This window comes from Oncorhynchus tshawytscha, linkage group LG09 (genome assembly GCF_018296145.1).
Source record: "Oncorhynchus tshawytscha isolate Ot180627B linkage group LG09, Otsh_v2.0, whole genome shotgun sequence".
Classification (NCBI taxonomy): Eukaryota; Metazoa; Chordata; class Actinopteri; order Salmoniformes; family Salmonidae; genus Oncorhynchus; species Oncorhynchus tshawytscha.
Genome location: NC_056437.1, coordinates 3,917,141 through 3,934,167, shown reverse-complemented (window position 1 = coordinate 3,934,167; position 17,027 = coordinate 3,917,141). Strand labels below are relative to the sequence as shown.

Sequence of the window (17,027 nt, the reverse complement as noted above, 5' to 3'; positions counted from 1 at the left end):
GTCATTTGATTGTCCCTCATAATTAGCCTACTTTTTGGATTAATTTAGTTTTTTTTCTCTGGCTAGTATCCAATCTAACTCGGTGGTGTTGTTTTTTGTCGCACTGCTTTGGTATATCTTGGCCAGGTCGCAGTTGTAAATGAGAACTTGTTCTCAACTGGCCTACCTGGTTAAATAAAGGTGCTCTCAACTGGCCTACCTGGTTAAATAAAGGTGCTCTCAACTGGCCTACCTGGTTAAATAAAGGTGTTCTCAACTGGCCTACCTGGTTAAATAAAGGTGTTCTCAACTGGCCTACCTGGTTAAATAAAGGTGCTCTCAACTGGCCTACCTGGTTAAATAAAGGTGCTCTCAACTGGCCTACCTGGTTAAATAAAGGTGTTCTCAACTGGCCTACCTGGTTAAATAAAGGTGCTCTCAACTGGCCTACCTGGTTAAATAAAGGTGCTCTCAACTGACCTACCTGGTTAAATAAAGGTGCTCTCAACTGGCCTACCTGGTTAAATAAAGGTGCTCTCAACTGGCCTACCTGGTTAAATAAAGGTGTTCTCAACTGGCCTACCTGGTTAAATAAAGGTGTTCTCAACTGGCCTACCTGGTTAAATAAAGGTGTTCTCAACTGGCCTACCTGGTTAAATAAAGGTGAAATAAAATAAAATGTTTTAAAAAATATATATACATTGAGTGCACAAAACATTAGGAACACCTGCTCTTTCCATGACATAGACTGACCAGGTGAATCCAGGTGGAAGTTATCCCTTATTGATGTCTCTTGTTAAATCCACTTCAATCAGTGTAGATGAAGGGGAGGAGACGGGTTAAAGAAAGGTTTATAAGCCCTGAGACAATGGAGACGTGGATTGTGTATGTGTGCCATTCAGAGGGTGAATGGACAAGACAAAGGATTTAAGTGCCTTTGAACGGGGTTTGGTAGTAGGTTCCAGGCGCACCGGTTTGTGTGTGTCAAGAACTTCAACGCTGCTGGGTTTTTCACGCTCAACAGTTTCCTGTGTGTATCAAGAGTGGTCCACCACCTAAAGGACATCCAGCCAACTTGACACAACTGTGGGAAGCCTTGGAGTCAACATGGGCCAGAATCCATGAGGAACGCTTTCGACACCTCGTAGTGTCCATGCTCTGACGAATTGAGGCTGTTCTGAGGGCAAAAGGGGGGGGGGCTCAATATTAGGAAGGTGTTCCTAATGCTTATAGAGAGCAGAAGCAGCTGTGGTTAGTCGGTTCATGCTACTTTCTCATAAGGTTAGTGTGTGTGTGACCAGTAATGCTCTAACAAATTGCTCCCTGCATCTCTCCGTCAGATGAGGGTTGCTCTATAGCGTCAGCTGTCACATCAGTCGTCCAGAGAGGCTGTTCTGTGTCGTCAAAAAATAGTTAGCGGATGAATTTGGAGATGTGTTTGGATTTTTCTGGAGGTTTTTTGGGAGCACCCAGGCTCCGCTTCATGAGGTAATCATGGCATGTGGTGTGACAGGCCCTCCCATTGGATTATTAGGGACTTAAAGTGCTGCTCAGACTCAGTCTATAGTTTATAATCTATAGTCTATAATCTATGGCTTCAGCTGTTGACTCGTTCCTCCTCCTCCCAGCGCTGTGTCGTACAGAGTCCCGAAGGCACTGCACTAGACCAGTGGTTTTCAAACTTCTCCTCGGGGACCCCGCCACGACGGTTCACAATGTTGTTGTAACACTAAACCATCTCACCTGATTCAGGTAGTTAAGGGCTTGATGTTTAGTTGAATCAGATGTACTAGCTATAGAAAATATCAAATACATGGCACGACTGGAGGTCCTCAGGAGAGGTTTGAGAACCACTGCACTAGACTAGCACACGAGTCAACCACAGATGGCACGGCTGGAGGTCCTCAGGAGAGGTTTGAGAACCACTGCACTAGACTAGCACACGAGTCAACCACAGATGGCACGGCTGGAGGTCCTCAGGAGAGGTTTGAGAACCACTGCACTAGACTAGCACACGAGTCAACCACAGATGGCACGACTGGAGGTCCTCAGGAGAGGTTTGAGAACCACTGCACTAGACTAGCACACGAGTCGACCACAGATGGCACGACTGGAGGTCCTCAGGAGAGGTTTGAGAACCACTGCACTAGACTAGCACACGAGTCGACCACAGATGCCCTGAGCAGCCAGACACTACAGTACCACAGATCAGAGTTAACCACCTCAACAAGACTAAAATAACCCAGAAGAGAACAGGATCTTCAGGGAACTAACCCGGGCAGGAGAAGACCTTTTTCATATTAGTGATTCCCTCTATGTACTACTGGAGTAATACTGATGGAGATGGGCTGTATGGATTTAGGGCTGTATGGATTTAGGGCTGTAGGGATTTAGGGCTGTAGGGCTGTAGAGCTGTAGAGCTGTAGGGCTGTAGAGCTGTAGGGATGTAGGGCTATAAGGATGTAGGGCTGTAAGGATGTAGGGCTGGAGAGCTGTAGAGCTGTAGGGATGTAGAGCTGTAGGGATGTAGAGCTGTAGGGATGTAGAGCTGTAGGGATGTAGGGCTGTAGGGCTGTGTTTCTGACCTGAGGACCAGCAGTCTGTAGGGCTGTGTTTCTGACTGAGGACCAGTGGTCTGTAGGGCTGTGTTTCTGACTGAGGACCAGCAGTCTGTAGGGCTGTGTTTCTGACTGAGGACCAGCAGTCTGTATTCTTGAGGTTTGAGTATTACTGATACATCAGATTAGCTGTATGCGTTGTCGTGGACCTGGAGAAGCTTTGAGGGCAGTCGTCACAGTGGCAAGACTAGAGAACTGCTTGAATAGGACAAATCCTTCTCAAGCTGACTGTGTGTGTGGTTGAGGCAAGGCTGTGGCTCGTCAGCGCTGCTCTCTCTGTTTGCTCGGAGCTAGTAGACATGCTCAGTGGACCGTGAGAGCAGCGCTTCAGTCCTCTCAAAGTCTTCAACTGTAACTAAAAGAGACAGACTAGCCCTTACTTCTGTGGCATGGTGAGAGAGCAGTCTGGAGTGTAGTAGGCATGGAATGTGTCCCAAATGGAACCCTGTCCTACTTTAGACCAGAGCCCTATAGAACCCTATTCCCTATATAGTACACTACATTAGACCAGAGCCCTATAGAACCCTATTCCCTATATAGTGCACAACTTTAGACCAGAGCCCTATGGAACCCTATTCCCTATATAGTGCACTACTTTAGACCAGAGCCCTGTGGAACCCTATTCCCTATATAGTGCACTACTTTAGACCAGAGCCCTGTGGAACCCTATTCCCTATATAGTGCACTACTTTAGACCAGAGCCCTATGGAACCCTATTCCCTATATAGTGCACTATTTTAGACCAGAGCCCTGTGGAACCCTATTCCCTATATAGTACACTACATTAGACCAGAGCCCTATGGAACCCTGTTCCCTATATAGTACACTACTTTAGACCAGAGCCCTATGGAACCCTGTTCCCTATATAGTACACTACTTCAGACCAGAGCCCTATGGAACCCTATTCCCTATATAGTACACTACATTAGACCAGAGCCCTATGGAACCCTATTCCCTATATATAGTGCACTACTTTTGACCAGAGCTCTATGGATCCCTATTCCCCATATAGTGCACTACATTAGACCAGAGCCCTATGGGACCCTATTCCCTATATAGTCCACTACATTAGACCAGAGCTCTATGGAACCCTATTCCCTACAATAGTGCACTACTTTTGACCTGAGGCATATGGAACCCTATTCCCTATGTAGTGCACTACTTTAGACCAGAACCCTATTCCCTATAATAGTGCACTACTTAAGACCTGAGCATATGGGGCACCAGATATTGAACAGGGTACCAGTTCAGACACTGCCCATGGGGTAACCTGACAGTGTTTTCCAGGGTGGCAGTGCTGTGAAGGCTGAACAAATATAGAAACGTGAAACCTAACTCTAACCTTTATATAACCTCCATAACATCTCAGATGGGATTACTAGAAGGAGCACAAGCGATATGTTACTTCAGATCTGGGCCGGTATTCATCAAGTGTCTTGGAGTAGGAGATCCTATCTAGGATCAGGTCCCCCCTGTCCATTCATTATAATCTAAAAGGTCAAAACTGATCCTAGACCAGCAATCCTACTCGAAGGTACTTTATGAATACAGACCTTGTTGCATTTCTAGTGGGATGGTACACAACCAGACAGGATGACTTTGGTCTGATGTTGATATGGTTGATGGATATCAGAAATTAGCTTAGCCAAAGTACGCAAACAAAGAACGATCATGAGCAGCAAGCAGCATCATCAAACCACCTAGCCGCAGGTTGACCTAGACTCCTACCCTAGCTGCAGGTTAACCTAGAATCCCACCCTAGCTGCAGGTTAACCTAGAATCCCACCCTAGCTGCAGGTTAGCCTAGAATCCTACCCTAGCCGCAGGCTGTAGGCTGCGTCTCACTGTAGATGGCTGTAGGCTGCATCTCACTGTAGATGGCTGCATCTCACTGTAGATGGCTGCATCTCACTGTAGTAGGCTGCATCTCACTGTAGTAGGCTGCATCTCACTGTAGTAGGCTGCATCTCACTGTAGTAGGCTGCATCTCACTGTAGTAGGCTGCATCTCACTGTAGTAGGCTGCATCTCACTGTAGATGGCTGCATCTCACTGTAGTAGGCTGCATCTCACTGTAGTAGGCTGCATCTCACTGTAGTAGGCTGCATCTCACTGTAGTAGGCTGCATCTCACTGTAGTAGGCTGCATCTCACTAGTAGGCTGCATCTCACTGTAGTAGGCTGCATCTCACTGTAGATGGCTGCATCTCACTGTAGATGGCTGCATCTCACTGTAGTAGGCTGCATCTCACTGTAGTAGGCTGCATCTCACTGTAGTAGGCTGCATCTCACTGTAGTAGGCTGCATCTCACTGTAGTAGGCTGCATCTCACTGTAGTAGGCTGCATCTCACTGTAGTAGGCTGCATCTCACTGTAGTAGGCTGCATCTCACTGTAGTAGGCTGCATCTCACTGTAGTAGGCTGCATCTCACTGTAGTAGGCTGCATCTCACTGTAGTAGGCTGCATCTCACTGTAGTAGGCTGCATCTCACTGTAGATGGCTGCATCTCACTGTAGTAGGCTGCATCTCACTGTAGTAGGCTGCATCTCACTGTAGTAGGCTGCATCTCACTGTAGTAGGCTGCATCTCACTGTAGTAGGCTGCATCTCACTGTAGATGGCTGCATCTCACTGTAGATGGCTGCATCTCACTGTAGATGGCTGCATCTCACTGTAGATGGCTGCATCTCACTGTAGTAGGCTGCATCTCACTGTAGTAGGCTGCATCTCACTGTAGTAGGCTGCATCTCACTGTAGTAGGCTGCATCTCACTGTAGTAGGCTGCATCTCACTGTAGTAGGCTGCATCTCACTGTAGTAGGCTGCATCTCACTGTAGTAGGCTGCATCTCACTGTAGTAGGCTGCATCTCACTAGTAGGCTGCATCTCACTGTAGTAGGCTGCATCTCACTGTAGATGGCTGCATCTCACTGTAGATGGCTGCATCTCACTGTAGATGGCTGCATCTCACTGTAGATGGCTGCATCTCACTGTAGTAGGCTGCATCTCACTGTAGTAGGCTGCATCTCACTGTAGTAGGCTGCATCTCACTGTAGTAGGCTGCATCTCACTGTAGATGGCTGCATCTCACTGTAGATGGCTGCATCTCACTGTAGATGGCTGCATCTCACTGTAGTAGGCTGCATCTCACTGTAGTAGGCTGCATCTCACTGTAGTAGGCTGCATCTCACTGTAGTAGGCTGCATCTCACTGTAGTAGGCTGCATCTCACTGTAGTAGGCTGCATCTCACTGTAGTAGGCTGCATCTCACTGTAGTAGGCTGCATCTCACTGTAGTAGGCTGCATCTCACTGTAGTAGGCTGCATCTCACTGTAGTAGGCTGCATCTCACTGTAGTAGGCTGCATCTCACTGTAGTAGGCTGCATCTCACTGTAGTAGGCTGCATCTCACTGTAGTAGGCTGCATCTCACTGTAGTAGGCTGCATCTCACTGTAGATGGCTGCATCTCACTGTAGTAGGCTGCATCTCACTGTAGTAGGCTGTATGCTGCATCTCACTGTAGTAGGCTGCATCTCACTGTAGATGGCTGCATCTCACTGTAGATGGCTGCATCTCACTGTAGATGGCTGCATCTCACTGTAGATGGCTGCATCTCACTGTAGTAGGCTGTATGCTGCATCTCACTGTAGATGGCTGCATCTCACTGTAGTAGGCTGTATGCTGCATCTCACTGTAGTAGGCTGTATGCTGCATCTCACTGTAGATGGCTGCATCTCACTGTAGTAGGCTGCATCTCACTGTAGTAGGCTGCATCTCACTGTAGTAGGCTGCATCTCACTGTAGTAGGCTGCATCTCACTGTAGTAGGCTGCATCTCACTGTAGTAGGCTGCATCTCACTGTAGTAGGCTGCATCTCACTGTAGTAGGCTGCATCTCACTGTAGTAGGCTGCATCTCACTGTAGTAGGCTGCATCTCACTGTAGTAGGCTGCATCTCACTGTAGTAGGCTGCATCTCACTGTAGTAGGCTGCATCTCACTGTAGTAGGCTGCATCTCACTGTAGATGGCTGCATCTCACTGTAGTAGGCTGCATCTCACTGTAGTAGGCTGTATGCTGCATCTCACTGTAGTAGGCTGCATCTCACTGTAGATGGCTGCATCTCACTGTAGATGGCTGCATCTCACTGTAGATGGCTGCATCTCACTGTAGATGGCTGCATCTCACTGTAGTAGGCTGTATGCTGCATCTCACTGTAGTAGGCTGCATCTCACTGTAGATGGCTGCATCTCACTGTAGTAGGCTGTATGCTGCATCTCACTGTAGATGGCTGCATCTCACTGTAGTAGGCTGTATGCTGCATCTCACTGTAGTATGCTGCATCTCACTGTAGTAGGCTGCATCTCACTGTAGTAGGCTGAAGGATTTCTGGATCTCCATTTACCTTGTTGTTTTCTGTGTTGGTTCGCTGTTAATGTAACTAGTGTAAATATAGATTGTGTCATGCCTTTATCCGTCTGATATTTTGTGTACTAGACCTACTACCTGGTACCGCTGTTCTGTTCACAATTAGTTTTCATTCCCAGTTCTGAGCCAAACTGCTATTCAGTATTTTTGTTTGCATGCATGAATAACTAAGCTACTACTTTCAGCGTTTTGTTGGCATTATTTTCGATACGACAGCTGTGTGGACGGCACATTTACGTAGGTTGTTTGTATTAGCATAATTGCCCATAAAAAAACATCTGTAGGGGGCATTCCATTGTGCTGATACAGCGCAGCAGAGATGGGCTACAGATTTGAAAAGCACTCCGTGATCTTGGAGTCTCGGCATTTGATCGTTATGTTTATTATGGGCTAGAAAAATTTATACAAGCAGAATTCAATATAATTCCAATGTAAGAACCCCCCCAAAAAATATTAAAATGTAGCCCCCTCTGTGATTTCAACAGCCCCCTTAGTCACTTCATCCTGGTGCGGGTCTGCAGTGTGACCCTTGTCCCCTAGGACCAGTGGTGTGACCCCTTGTTTTTGAATTCTTTGTAGGTTTGTGTAATCTGAGGGAAATATATGTCTCTAATATGGTCATACATTTGGCAGGAGGTTAGAAAGTGCAGCTCAGTTTCCACCTCATTTTGTGGGCAGTGAGCACATAGCCTGTCTTCTCTTGAGAGCCATGTCTGCCTACGGCGGCCTTTCTCAATAGGAAGGCTATACTCACTGAGTCTGTTCATAGTCAAAGCTTTCCTTAATTTTGGCTCAGTCACAGTGGTCAGGTATTCTGCTGCTGTGTACTCTCTGTTTAGGGCCAAATAGCATTCTAGTTCGCTCTTTTTTTGTTAATTCTTTCCAATGTGTCAAGTCATTTATCTTTTTGTTTCCTCATGAAATGGTTGGGTCTAATTGTGCTGCTGTCCTGGGGCTCTGCGGCGACTGTTTGTGTTTGTGAGCAGAGCCCCAGGACCAGCTTGCTTAGGGGACTCTTCTCCAGGTTCATTTCTCTGTAGGTGATGGCTTTGTTATGGAAGGTTTGGGAATCGATTCCTTTTAGGTGGTTGTAGAATTTCATGCATCTTTTCTGGATTTTGATAATTAGTGGGTATCGGTCTAATTCTACTCTGCATTATCTGGTGTTTTACGTCGTAGACGGAGGGTATTTTTTACAGAGTTCTGCATGCAGTCTCAATTTGGTGTTTGTCCCATTTGGTGGTGAGTGGACCCCAGAACTCACAACCAAAAAGAGCAATGGGATCTATAACTGATTTCAAGTCTTTTTTTTACCGGATCCTAATTGGTATGACTCTCAGATCGTTCACAGCTTTGTGTAAGTTACCTGTGGCTCTGATGTTCAGGCCGAGGTATGTATCGTTTATTGTGTGCTCTATGGCAACGGTGTCTAGATGGACTTTATATTTGTGGTCCTGGCAACTGGACCTTTTTTGAAACACCATTATTTTTGTCTTACTGAGATTTACTTTTAGGGCCCAGGTCTGACAGAATCTGTGCAGAAGATATAGGTGCTGCTGTAGGCTCTCCTTGGTTGGGGACAGAAGCATCAGATCATCAGTAGACATTTGACTTCAGATTCTAGTAATGTGAGGCTTGGTGCTGCAGACTGTTCTAGTACCCTTGCCAATGTTGAAGAGGGTGGGGCTTAAGCTGCATCCCTGTCTCACCCCACAGCCCTATGGAATGAAATGTGTTTTTTGCCTATTTTAACCACACTTGTTTTTTGTGTACATGGATTTTAGAATGTGTTAAGGGATTTTTATGAATAATGACTAAATGATGTATACATTTAAATCAGAACTATAACTAAACAGAATACTACTACGTTACTGTATGGATGTATGAATCTTATAATAATTATAATGCTGAATGTAATGTGTGTAGTTTTCATCAAGAATTAGAACAAGGACTGTCCCTTGTTAGAAATGAATGAAGCTATCATCAGACTGGCTGGAATGCTGTGTTCCTTACTGGACATTCTGTCCCCACCCAGGGAGGGGAGAGACCTTGGGCTTGTAGTAGATTGTCTGCCACCTGTTAAACAATGTGGGAAGGCTTGTGAACTATACTGCCATTGTATCTGAGAGGAGGAGAGACATTTATGATGAAATATGAGGTATATAAACTAATGTACATGTTATTATGGGGAGAGCTCTCGGGAAATGACCGCTACTGATTCATTTTGAGACTGGTCTCTGTCCATTTTATGCAAATAAGTATCTTACAAATTCTTAGAAACGGACATAGTGTTTTAATTGAATTGGTTAATGAATATATAGGAGTTCCTCTAACAAATGTCATATTTTTTCCATCAATTTGTATAGCAGACCCTCATGCCAAATTGAGTCAAAAGCTTTTTTGAAATCAACATAGCATGAGAAGCCTTTGCCTTTGTTTTGGTTTGTGTCTTTGTCAATTATTGTGTGCAGGATGAATACATGGTCTGTTGTACGGTAATTTGGTAAAAAGCCAATTTGACATTTGCTTAGTACATTGTTTTCACTGAGGAAATGTACGAGTCTGCTGTTAATGATAATGCAGATGATTTTCCCAAGGTTGCTGTTGATGCATATCCCACGGTAGTTGGATGATGGGATGGGATGATCAGTCCTTGGTTACAAATACTGGGGAAGATGCCAGAGCTAAGGATGATGTTAGAGTTTAATTATAGCCAATTGGAATTCGTGGTCTGTATATTTTATCATTTAAGATATCAACAACACCACAGGCCTTTTTGGGTTGGAGGGTAGGCTCAGGTTTTCTGGGTCTCTGTTTTTGGTTGGACAGGTTTCTCAATTTCTTTCCTAGATATTTGCATTCTTCATCAAACCATTTGTCATTTTTAACTTTCTTTAGGTTTTCTGCTTGAAATTTTTAGATTTGATAAGGGAGCTGAGAGGTCAAATATACTGTTTAGGTTTACTACTGCCAAGTTTACACCTTCACTATTACAGTGGAACGTTTTGTCCAGGAAGTTGTTTAGGTAGATTTCCACTCTACTTTCCTTACATCTACAGCATTTCTTAATATTATTCAGCTCCTTTGGCTTTGATGCCTCATGATTGAGTATTGCTCTGTTCAAGTAGACTGTGATTTTGCTTTGATCTGATAGAGGTGTCCGTGGGCTGACTATAAATGCTCTGAGAGTCTCAGGGTTGACGTCAGTGATAAAGTAGTCTACAGTACTACAGCCAAGAGATGATCTATAGGTGTACCTACCATAGGAGTCCCCTCGAAGCCTACCATTGACTATGTACAGACCCAGCGTGCGACAGAGCTGCAGGTGTTGTGACCTGTTTTTGTTGGTTATGTTGTCATAGTTGTGTCAAGGGGGGCATATTGGGGAGGGAATGCTGTCACCTGCAGGCAGGTGTTTGTCCCCCTGTGTGCTGAGGGTGTCAGGTTCTTGTCCGGTTCTGGCATTTAGGTCACCACAGACTAGTACATGTCCCTGGGCCTGGAAATGATTGATTTCTCCTCCAGGATGGAGAAGCAGTCTTCATTAAAGTATGGGGATTCTAGTGGGGGGATATATGTAGCACACAGGAGGACATTTTTCTCTGTTAAGATAATTTCCTTTTGAATTTCTAGCCAAATGTAAAATGTTCCTGTTTTGATTAATTTAATGGAGTGAGTTAGGTCTGCTCTATACCAAATCAGCATACCCCCTGAGTCTCTTCCCTGTTTCACACCTGGTAGTTTGGTGGATGGGACTACCAGCTCTCTGTAACCTAGAGGGCAACCAGTGGGTCCATCTCCTCTATACCAGGTTTCTTTCTCTGTCTCTCTCGCTAAAAACCTTTCACTCCTTTTTTAAAAACATTTCCATTAATTAATCCTGAATGTCATTACATATTTAGGGGGACATCCAAAAAAGCTTGTAATTTAGTCAACCCTAAAATGATTTTCCATCGCACGGATCTGTTGCTGTCTTTATAAATACCCATTTCTCTGTGTCGTTTCAGTCCCTCGAGCCCCAGAGATGGAGTTAGGGGACTGTCTGGTGTTAGACAACACGGTGTCCGTAGCCTGGAAGATGCCAGTGGAGGACAGCAAGATAGACCACTACATACTGGAGTACAGAAAGACCGACCACGAAGGGCTGCCACGCATCAAAGACGAACGGTGCTGGGAGGTGGTGGACAACATCAAGACCACAGAATACTCACTGTCCGGTACGGAGCTAGAGTAGGGCCCACTGTAGCCTGGTCCCAGATCTGTTTGTGTCGTCTTGCCAACTCAAAATCTGACTAATCTATATCGCTTTGCTTCACCTTTTTGTAACTGTATCAAACTCTGAAAGCTTGTTCACCTACAGAACATCATGAACCTGTACAGATAATGTGCTGTTCATCTTCCAGGTTTAAAGTTTGACTCGAAGTTCATGAACTTCCGGGTACGAGCTTGCAACAAGGCAGCAGCTGGAGAATACTCTGATCCAGTTACCCTGGAAACCAGAGGTGAGACTGTTAGTTACCCTGGAAACCAGAGGTGAGACTGTTAGTTACCCTGGAAACCAGAGGTGAGACTGTTAGTTACCCTGGAAACCAGAGGTGAGACTGTTAGTTACCCTGGAAACCAGAGGTGAGACTGTTAGTTACCCTGGAAACCAGAGGTGAGACTGTTAGTTACCCTGGAAACCAGAGGTGAGACTGTTAGTTACCCTGGAAACCAGAGGTGAGACTGTTAGTTACCCTGGAAACCAGAGGTGAGACTGTTAGTTACCCTGGAAACCAGAGGTGAGACTGTTAGTTACCCTGGAAACCAGAGGTGAGACTGTTAGTTACCCTGGAAACCAGAGGTGAGACTGTTAGTTACCCTGGAAACCAGAGGTGAGACTATGTTGTCTTGGATCAACAATTATGTAGTTATTACGTTATTGGTATCTGATTGACTGGTTGGTTGATTGATTCCTTCCCCAGCGTTTAACTTCGGCTTTGACTCGTCGTCGTCCCATCTGAACCTGAAGGTAGAGGACAGGAGTGTGGAGTGGGACCCCCAGGGAGGCAAGGGGCTGGAGAGCAAGGTCAAGGGCAAGGAGAACAAGGGCAGGTGAGAACTGAACTGGAACACACACACACAATGTGTCCCAAATGGACCCTTACACCCTACGCGCTGAGATATGAGAGGATTTGATTGGTATAAGCAATATGGTGAAACTTCCAGTGAGCCTGTCAATAGGAAGGCTGGAGCGTATTACCATATTGACTGCGCCTGTCAGATACTCTCAGATCTCCACTAGTTCATCGGACTTAGGGTCTAGGGTTACATTTGGGATTGGGCCTTATCTTAATTTGACCTCAAACTGCCATTGAAATAGCTTTGTCCCAGATGGCAGTCTTGCCATCCTGTAGCTTTGTCCCAGGAGTTGCCATCCTGTGGCCATTACCTAGCCTGGTCCCAGATCTGTTTGTGCAGTCTTGTCAACTCTTATGGTCATTACCTAGCCTGGTCCCAGATCTGTTTGTGCTGTCTTGCCAACTCCTATGGTCATTGACACATTAGTCATCACTACATAACATTTTGGAAGCATTTGTCAGTAACCATATATGGGTTTATATAGAACAGAATAAAATGATCCCAGCAAACCAGCGTGCATACCGTACAGCCTACCAGCGTGCATACCGTACAGCCTACCAGCGTACATACCGTAAGAATACCAGGCTACTAGCGCACATACCGTAAGAATACCAGGCTACAAGCGCACATACCGTAAGGATACCAGGCTACCAGCGTGCATACCGTAAGGATACCAGGCTACCAGCGTGCATACTGTAAGAATACCAGGCTACCAGCGCACATACCGTAAGAATACCAGGCTACCAGCGTGCATACCATAAGGATACCAGGCTACCAGCGTGCATACCGTAAGGATACCAGGCTACCAGCGTGCATACCGTAAGGATACCAGGCTACCAGCGAGCATACCGTAAGGATACCAGGCTACCAGTGTGCATACCGTAAGGATCACTGGACTGCAACAGCTCCAGTTGATTTAATAGTGGCTCAGGTCACGTGACCAAGGTCAACTTGTAGGTGTGCTGCTTCTTTATTTCTGTGCTGCTGTTAACCTTGTTGATCTGTTGATGGAATTGTGTCACTATGGATATAACACCTCTTTGATACGGTTACAGTCCTATCTTGTCAACAGAAAGCAGTTTATATTCATAAATGTTGCCTATTCCGAACCTCATTCTGTATGCTGTGGTGTCCCACAAGGCAGCTGGCTAGGACCTATTATGTACTTGCTGTATGCAGAGGATCTCCCTCTGGTGCGCCCCAATTGTATAGCAACCCTGTTTGCTGACGATACCATTGTCTATTTAACAGGAAATGATGTAGGGCAGCTGAAAGAGGTTATTTTGAAGCTGACATAAGTATTTTAAATTGGATAACTCAAAACAAATGAGCGGGAAATATTTTTTTTAAACCTACGGCAATGCTAATATGTATGAAGAGGAGAAGGAAGACATTACCCTCCTTACAGCTGTCAGTTGGGAGGACAGCCATAGAAGAGGTTTCAGAGACGCAGCTGTTAAGTGTGCTGCTAGACAACAGTCTCTCTTGGTCATCACACATTTCACAGCTTTGTAACAAAATCATCGGCGTCGCCTGTATGATTTGCGAAATACACTACATGTTTCAAAAGTATGTGGACACCTGCTAGTCGAACATCTCATTCCAAAGTCATGGGAGAGATTTAATTCTAAATCAACTCCTATGGTCATTACCTAGCCTGGTCCCAGATTGGTTTGTGCAGTCTTGCCAACTCCTTTGGTCATCGACACATTAGCATGACAAATAAGACCAGAGGAGGTGGCAAGACTGCACAAACAGATCTGGGACCAGGCTAGGTAATGACCATAGGAGTTGGCAAGACAACACAAACAGATCTGGGACCAGGCTAGGTAATGACCATAGGAGTTGGCAAGACTGCACAAACAGATCTGGGACCAGGCTATCTGGATGTAAGAGGTGGCAAGACAACACAAACAGATCTGGGACCAGGCTACCATTTGAAGTGCCATTCTTAGATGTCACATTCTTCTGTGTTTGTGTCATGGTGCCTTGTGTTGTCTATCTGCTGCTGAGGGGCGGTTTGAAAAGAGACCTTTTGTCAGGAGCAGCCGGACACTTTAGAGGCTCATGTTTTATTAAAAGGCTTCCTCTCCTATCTTGGGTTTCCGTTTGCAGCGTTGTCTGTCAAAAACGCTGTTTGCCAAGTTGAAGCGTAATTTCCTTCAAGACAGAAACACATTTATACTTTGTAAAGTTCCAGCGTTGATACTCTCAGAAAATGTTCTTGAAAACCAATTGTAGGCCGAAGCTCCCTCTTAAAGAGAGAGTTCAGGGTAGTAGTCTCTGGATGTGGAAAGACATCTACTGAAGGTTGGTTTACTCAGCTACAATGTAAAATGTGCGTTATTTAGTGCCGAATGGAATCTCTTTTAGGGTCTTTTTAAATAGCAAGCTCCATCATGACTCCCACAGAATGTCTTTGTTTTAACCTGCTGTTTTTGTTGATTCTTTGTGTTCGTCAACAGCGCTCATCTTACCAATCTGAAGAACATGTCAAGGTGACCATGTGTGACTTTTCAGGTGTAGCGTGTAGCATTAGCCTACCTGAATGTAGCATTAGCCTACCTGAATGTAGCATTAGCCTACCTGAATGTAGCATTAGCCTACCTGAATGTAGCATTAGGCTACCTGAATGTAGCATTAGGCTACCTGAATGTAGCATTAGGCTACCTGAATGTAGCATTAGGCTACCTGAATGTAGCATTAGGCTACCTGAATGTAGCATTAGGCTACCTGAATGTACTGAATGTAGCATTAGGCTACCTGAATGTAGCTTGAAGCTGCCGTGTAACCAGTGGCAATATGAGGTAGAAGACCGCCTGCGTTCAAGTTTGTACACTCCGACAATCGCTTTCATATAGGCTGTTCTGCACATCAAAGTCCCTTTTCGGGTTTCTGTGTGAACAGTTTAGGCTACAAAACCCATTTCGGCAACGTTTGCTCTTCTAGTCTGAGAGAAACCTCCTGAAATGACTTGTGGTTTCTTTGTGTGCCTGACTTACAGGAGACATCTACAGATGGAAATGGTTGCTTTTTTTATAAACTCTTAATTTAGGTCAAATTAATGAATTGGAGGAAATTCGATTTTGGTTTGCCTTGGCCTACCACAAACAAATAATACAATGTGTTCTTATTCTGTCCTGAACCATTAAAAGACTCCATCTGTAGATGCCATCTTTCCTAACTGTTTCTCTTTCTGAAAACCTCAGGCTATATTCCTTTTTTCCCTTGGCCCTTTTAAAGAAATTATGACAAAATAAATAACAACTTCTATCCCTAGGCGACCCATCTCTGTTACAGAATTAATGTACAATTTAGTATCACCAAATTTATTTTTGTTTTTACTAATTTCTCTTATGCTTGCAACAAATGGTTTTGGTGAGTAACAATTCACTCAACTCTAGTAAGTATAGAAACTGTAATGTCCGTATTTGTCCAGTCATTCATTCCATCATATCATGTTCCCAAAACCACAATGAGGTCCATTTTTGGCTAATTGTTTTCAAAGTAAAAACGGACAAATCAGCAACGTGAAAACAGCTCGTTTTTTTCTATAAATACAAAAAAAACTGAAAAATTGCTTGTTATTTAGTTCTCGTTTTTTGCATATAAACAAACAAAAAAACTTTGTCTTTTTTCACATGTGGGTGTGGTTAAATGTGTAATGCCTGTCATTGGGCAAATGCACAACCTACACTTCCGGTCCCTTCAAAATAAGAGTTTACCTTTCTAAATGCCTTCTATTAATCTACTATATATTAAATCATCAATTTAATAGCTATTTGTGTATTTATTAATGTCAAGATAAAGCTATATTTCTCCATTTCTATTTAAGATTATAAGATACTCTACTGTAATGATTGTGTTTATTGACCTATTAATGAACTGATGTTACTGTAACTGTTTAGCTAACTGATATGTCCTAGCGTACTAGTTAACCATTTGGTCATCTGAGCATCCTCGACTATTACTTCTGAAGAGGTATCATTTCAGAATGAGAGGTACTGTAGCTGTGCTGGTATTGGTCTTCTGTCTGTTGAGGGCGTGGAAAGGAGACGAGTGGAGGGTTTCAGAGAATTACATAATTCAACAGAGGCACAATGAAGAGGCAGGGTGAGAGATTCAGATTACGAGCAAAAGGCTTGAGGCTACAGAGATTTACAAATGACAGGCTAGTCCACCACTCACACCCCTGCAGTCCTCTCCCCTGTCTGCCACGGACTGACTCACACCCCTGCAGTCCTCTCCCGTCTGCCAGGTACTGACTCACAGCAGGGGAGGGGAGATCTAGGTCTGTATTGAAACAGTGTCTCAGAGTAGCTTTGCTGATCTAGTATTAGTGATCAGGTCCCCCTTGTCCATGTAATCAGGAGCTGCAGCTGCTATTTCATCCCTGATAAACACTGAGGAGGGGTCCACGGATTGGCTAAAGACTGAGGAGGGGTCCACTGATTGGCTAAACACTGAGGAGGGGTCCACTGATTGGCTAAACATTGAGGAGGGGTCCACTGATTGGCTAAAGACTGAGGGGTCCACTGATTGGCTAAAGACTGAGGGGTCCACTGATTGGCTAAAGACTGAGGAGGGGTCCACTGATTGGCTAAAGACTGAGGAGGGGTCCACTGATTGGCTAAAGACTGAGGAGGGGTCCACTGATTGGCTAAACACTGAGGAGGGGTCCACTGATTTAGTCAATGATGGTGGAGATCATTTTTATTTTTATTGAATTGTGTCCATGTATGATATTTTATTATAGACTATACATGGAATATATATCATTTTGTACAACATGTGCGGCCGTAGTGTTTTCATGAGACAAGTTCACACGCCTCTCGTCTCAATCCTATCAAAGGACACACACCCTGTCAGTCCTGACTCTGACTCCT

The 17,027-nt window shown here is 44.7% G+C and overlaps 1 protein-coding gene across 2 annotated transcripts in view; it reads left to right on the top strand.

Moving 5' to 3' along the window:
- The window catches only part of LOC112257312 (FSD1-like protein), a 62,719-nt gene that overhangs the window by 33,240 nt on the left and 12,452 nt on the right, over positions 1 to 17,027 (top strand). Inside the window, exons 7-10 of one of the 2 annotated variants that reach the window (XM_042326393.1) lie at positions 11,028 to 11,237; positions 11,424 to 11,522; positions 11,985 to 12,114; positions 14,607 to 14,639. In XM_042326393.1, coding sequence (XP_042182327.1) covers positions 11,028 to 11,237; positions 11,424 to 11,522; positions 11,985 to 12,114; positions 14,607 to 14,639 — 472 coding nt within the window. The remainder of the gene's footprint in view (positions 1 to 11,027; positions 11,238 to 11,423; positions 11,523 to 11,984; positions 12,115 to 14,606; positions 14,640 to 17,027) is intronic. The other variant, XM_042326394.1, reaches the window with a different exon arrangement.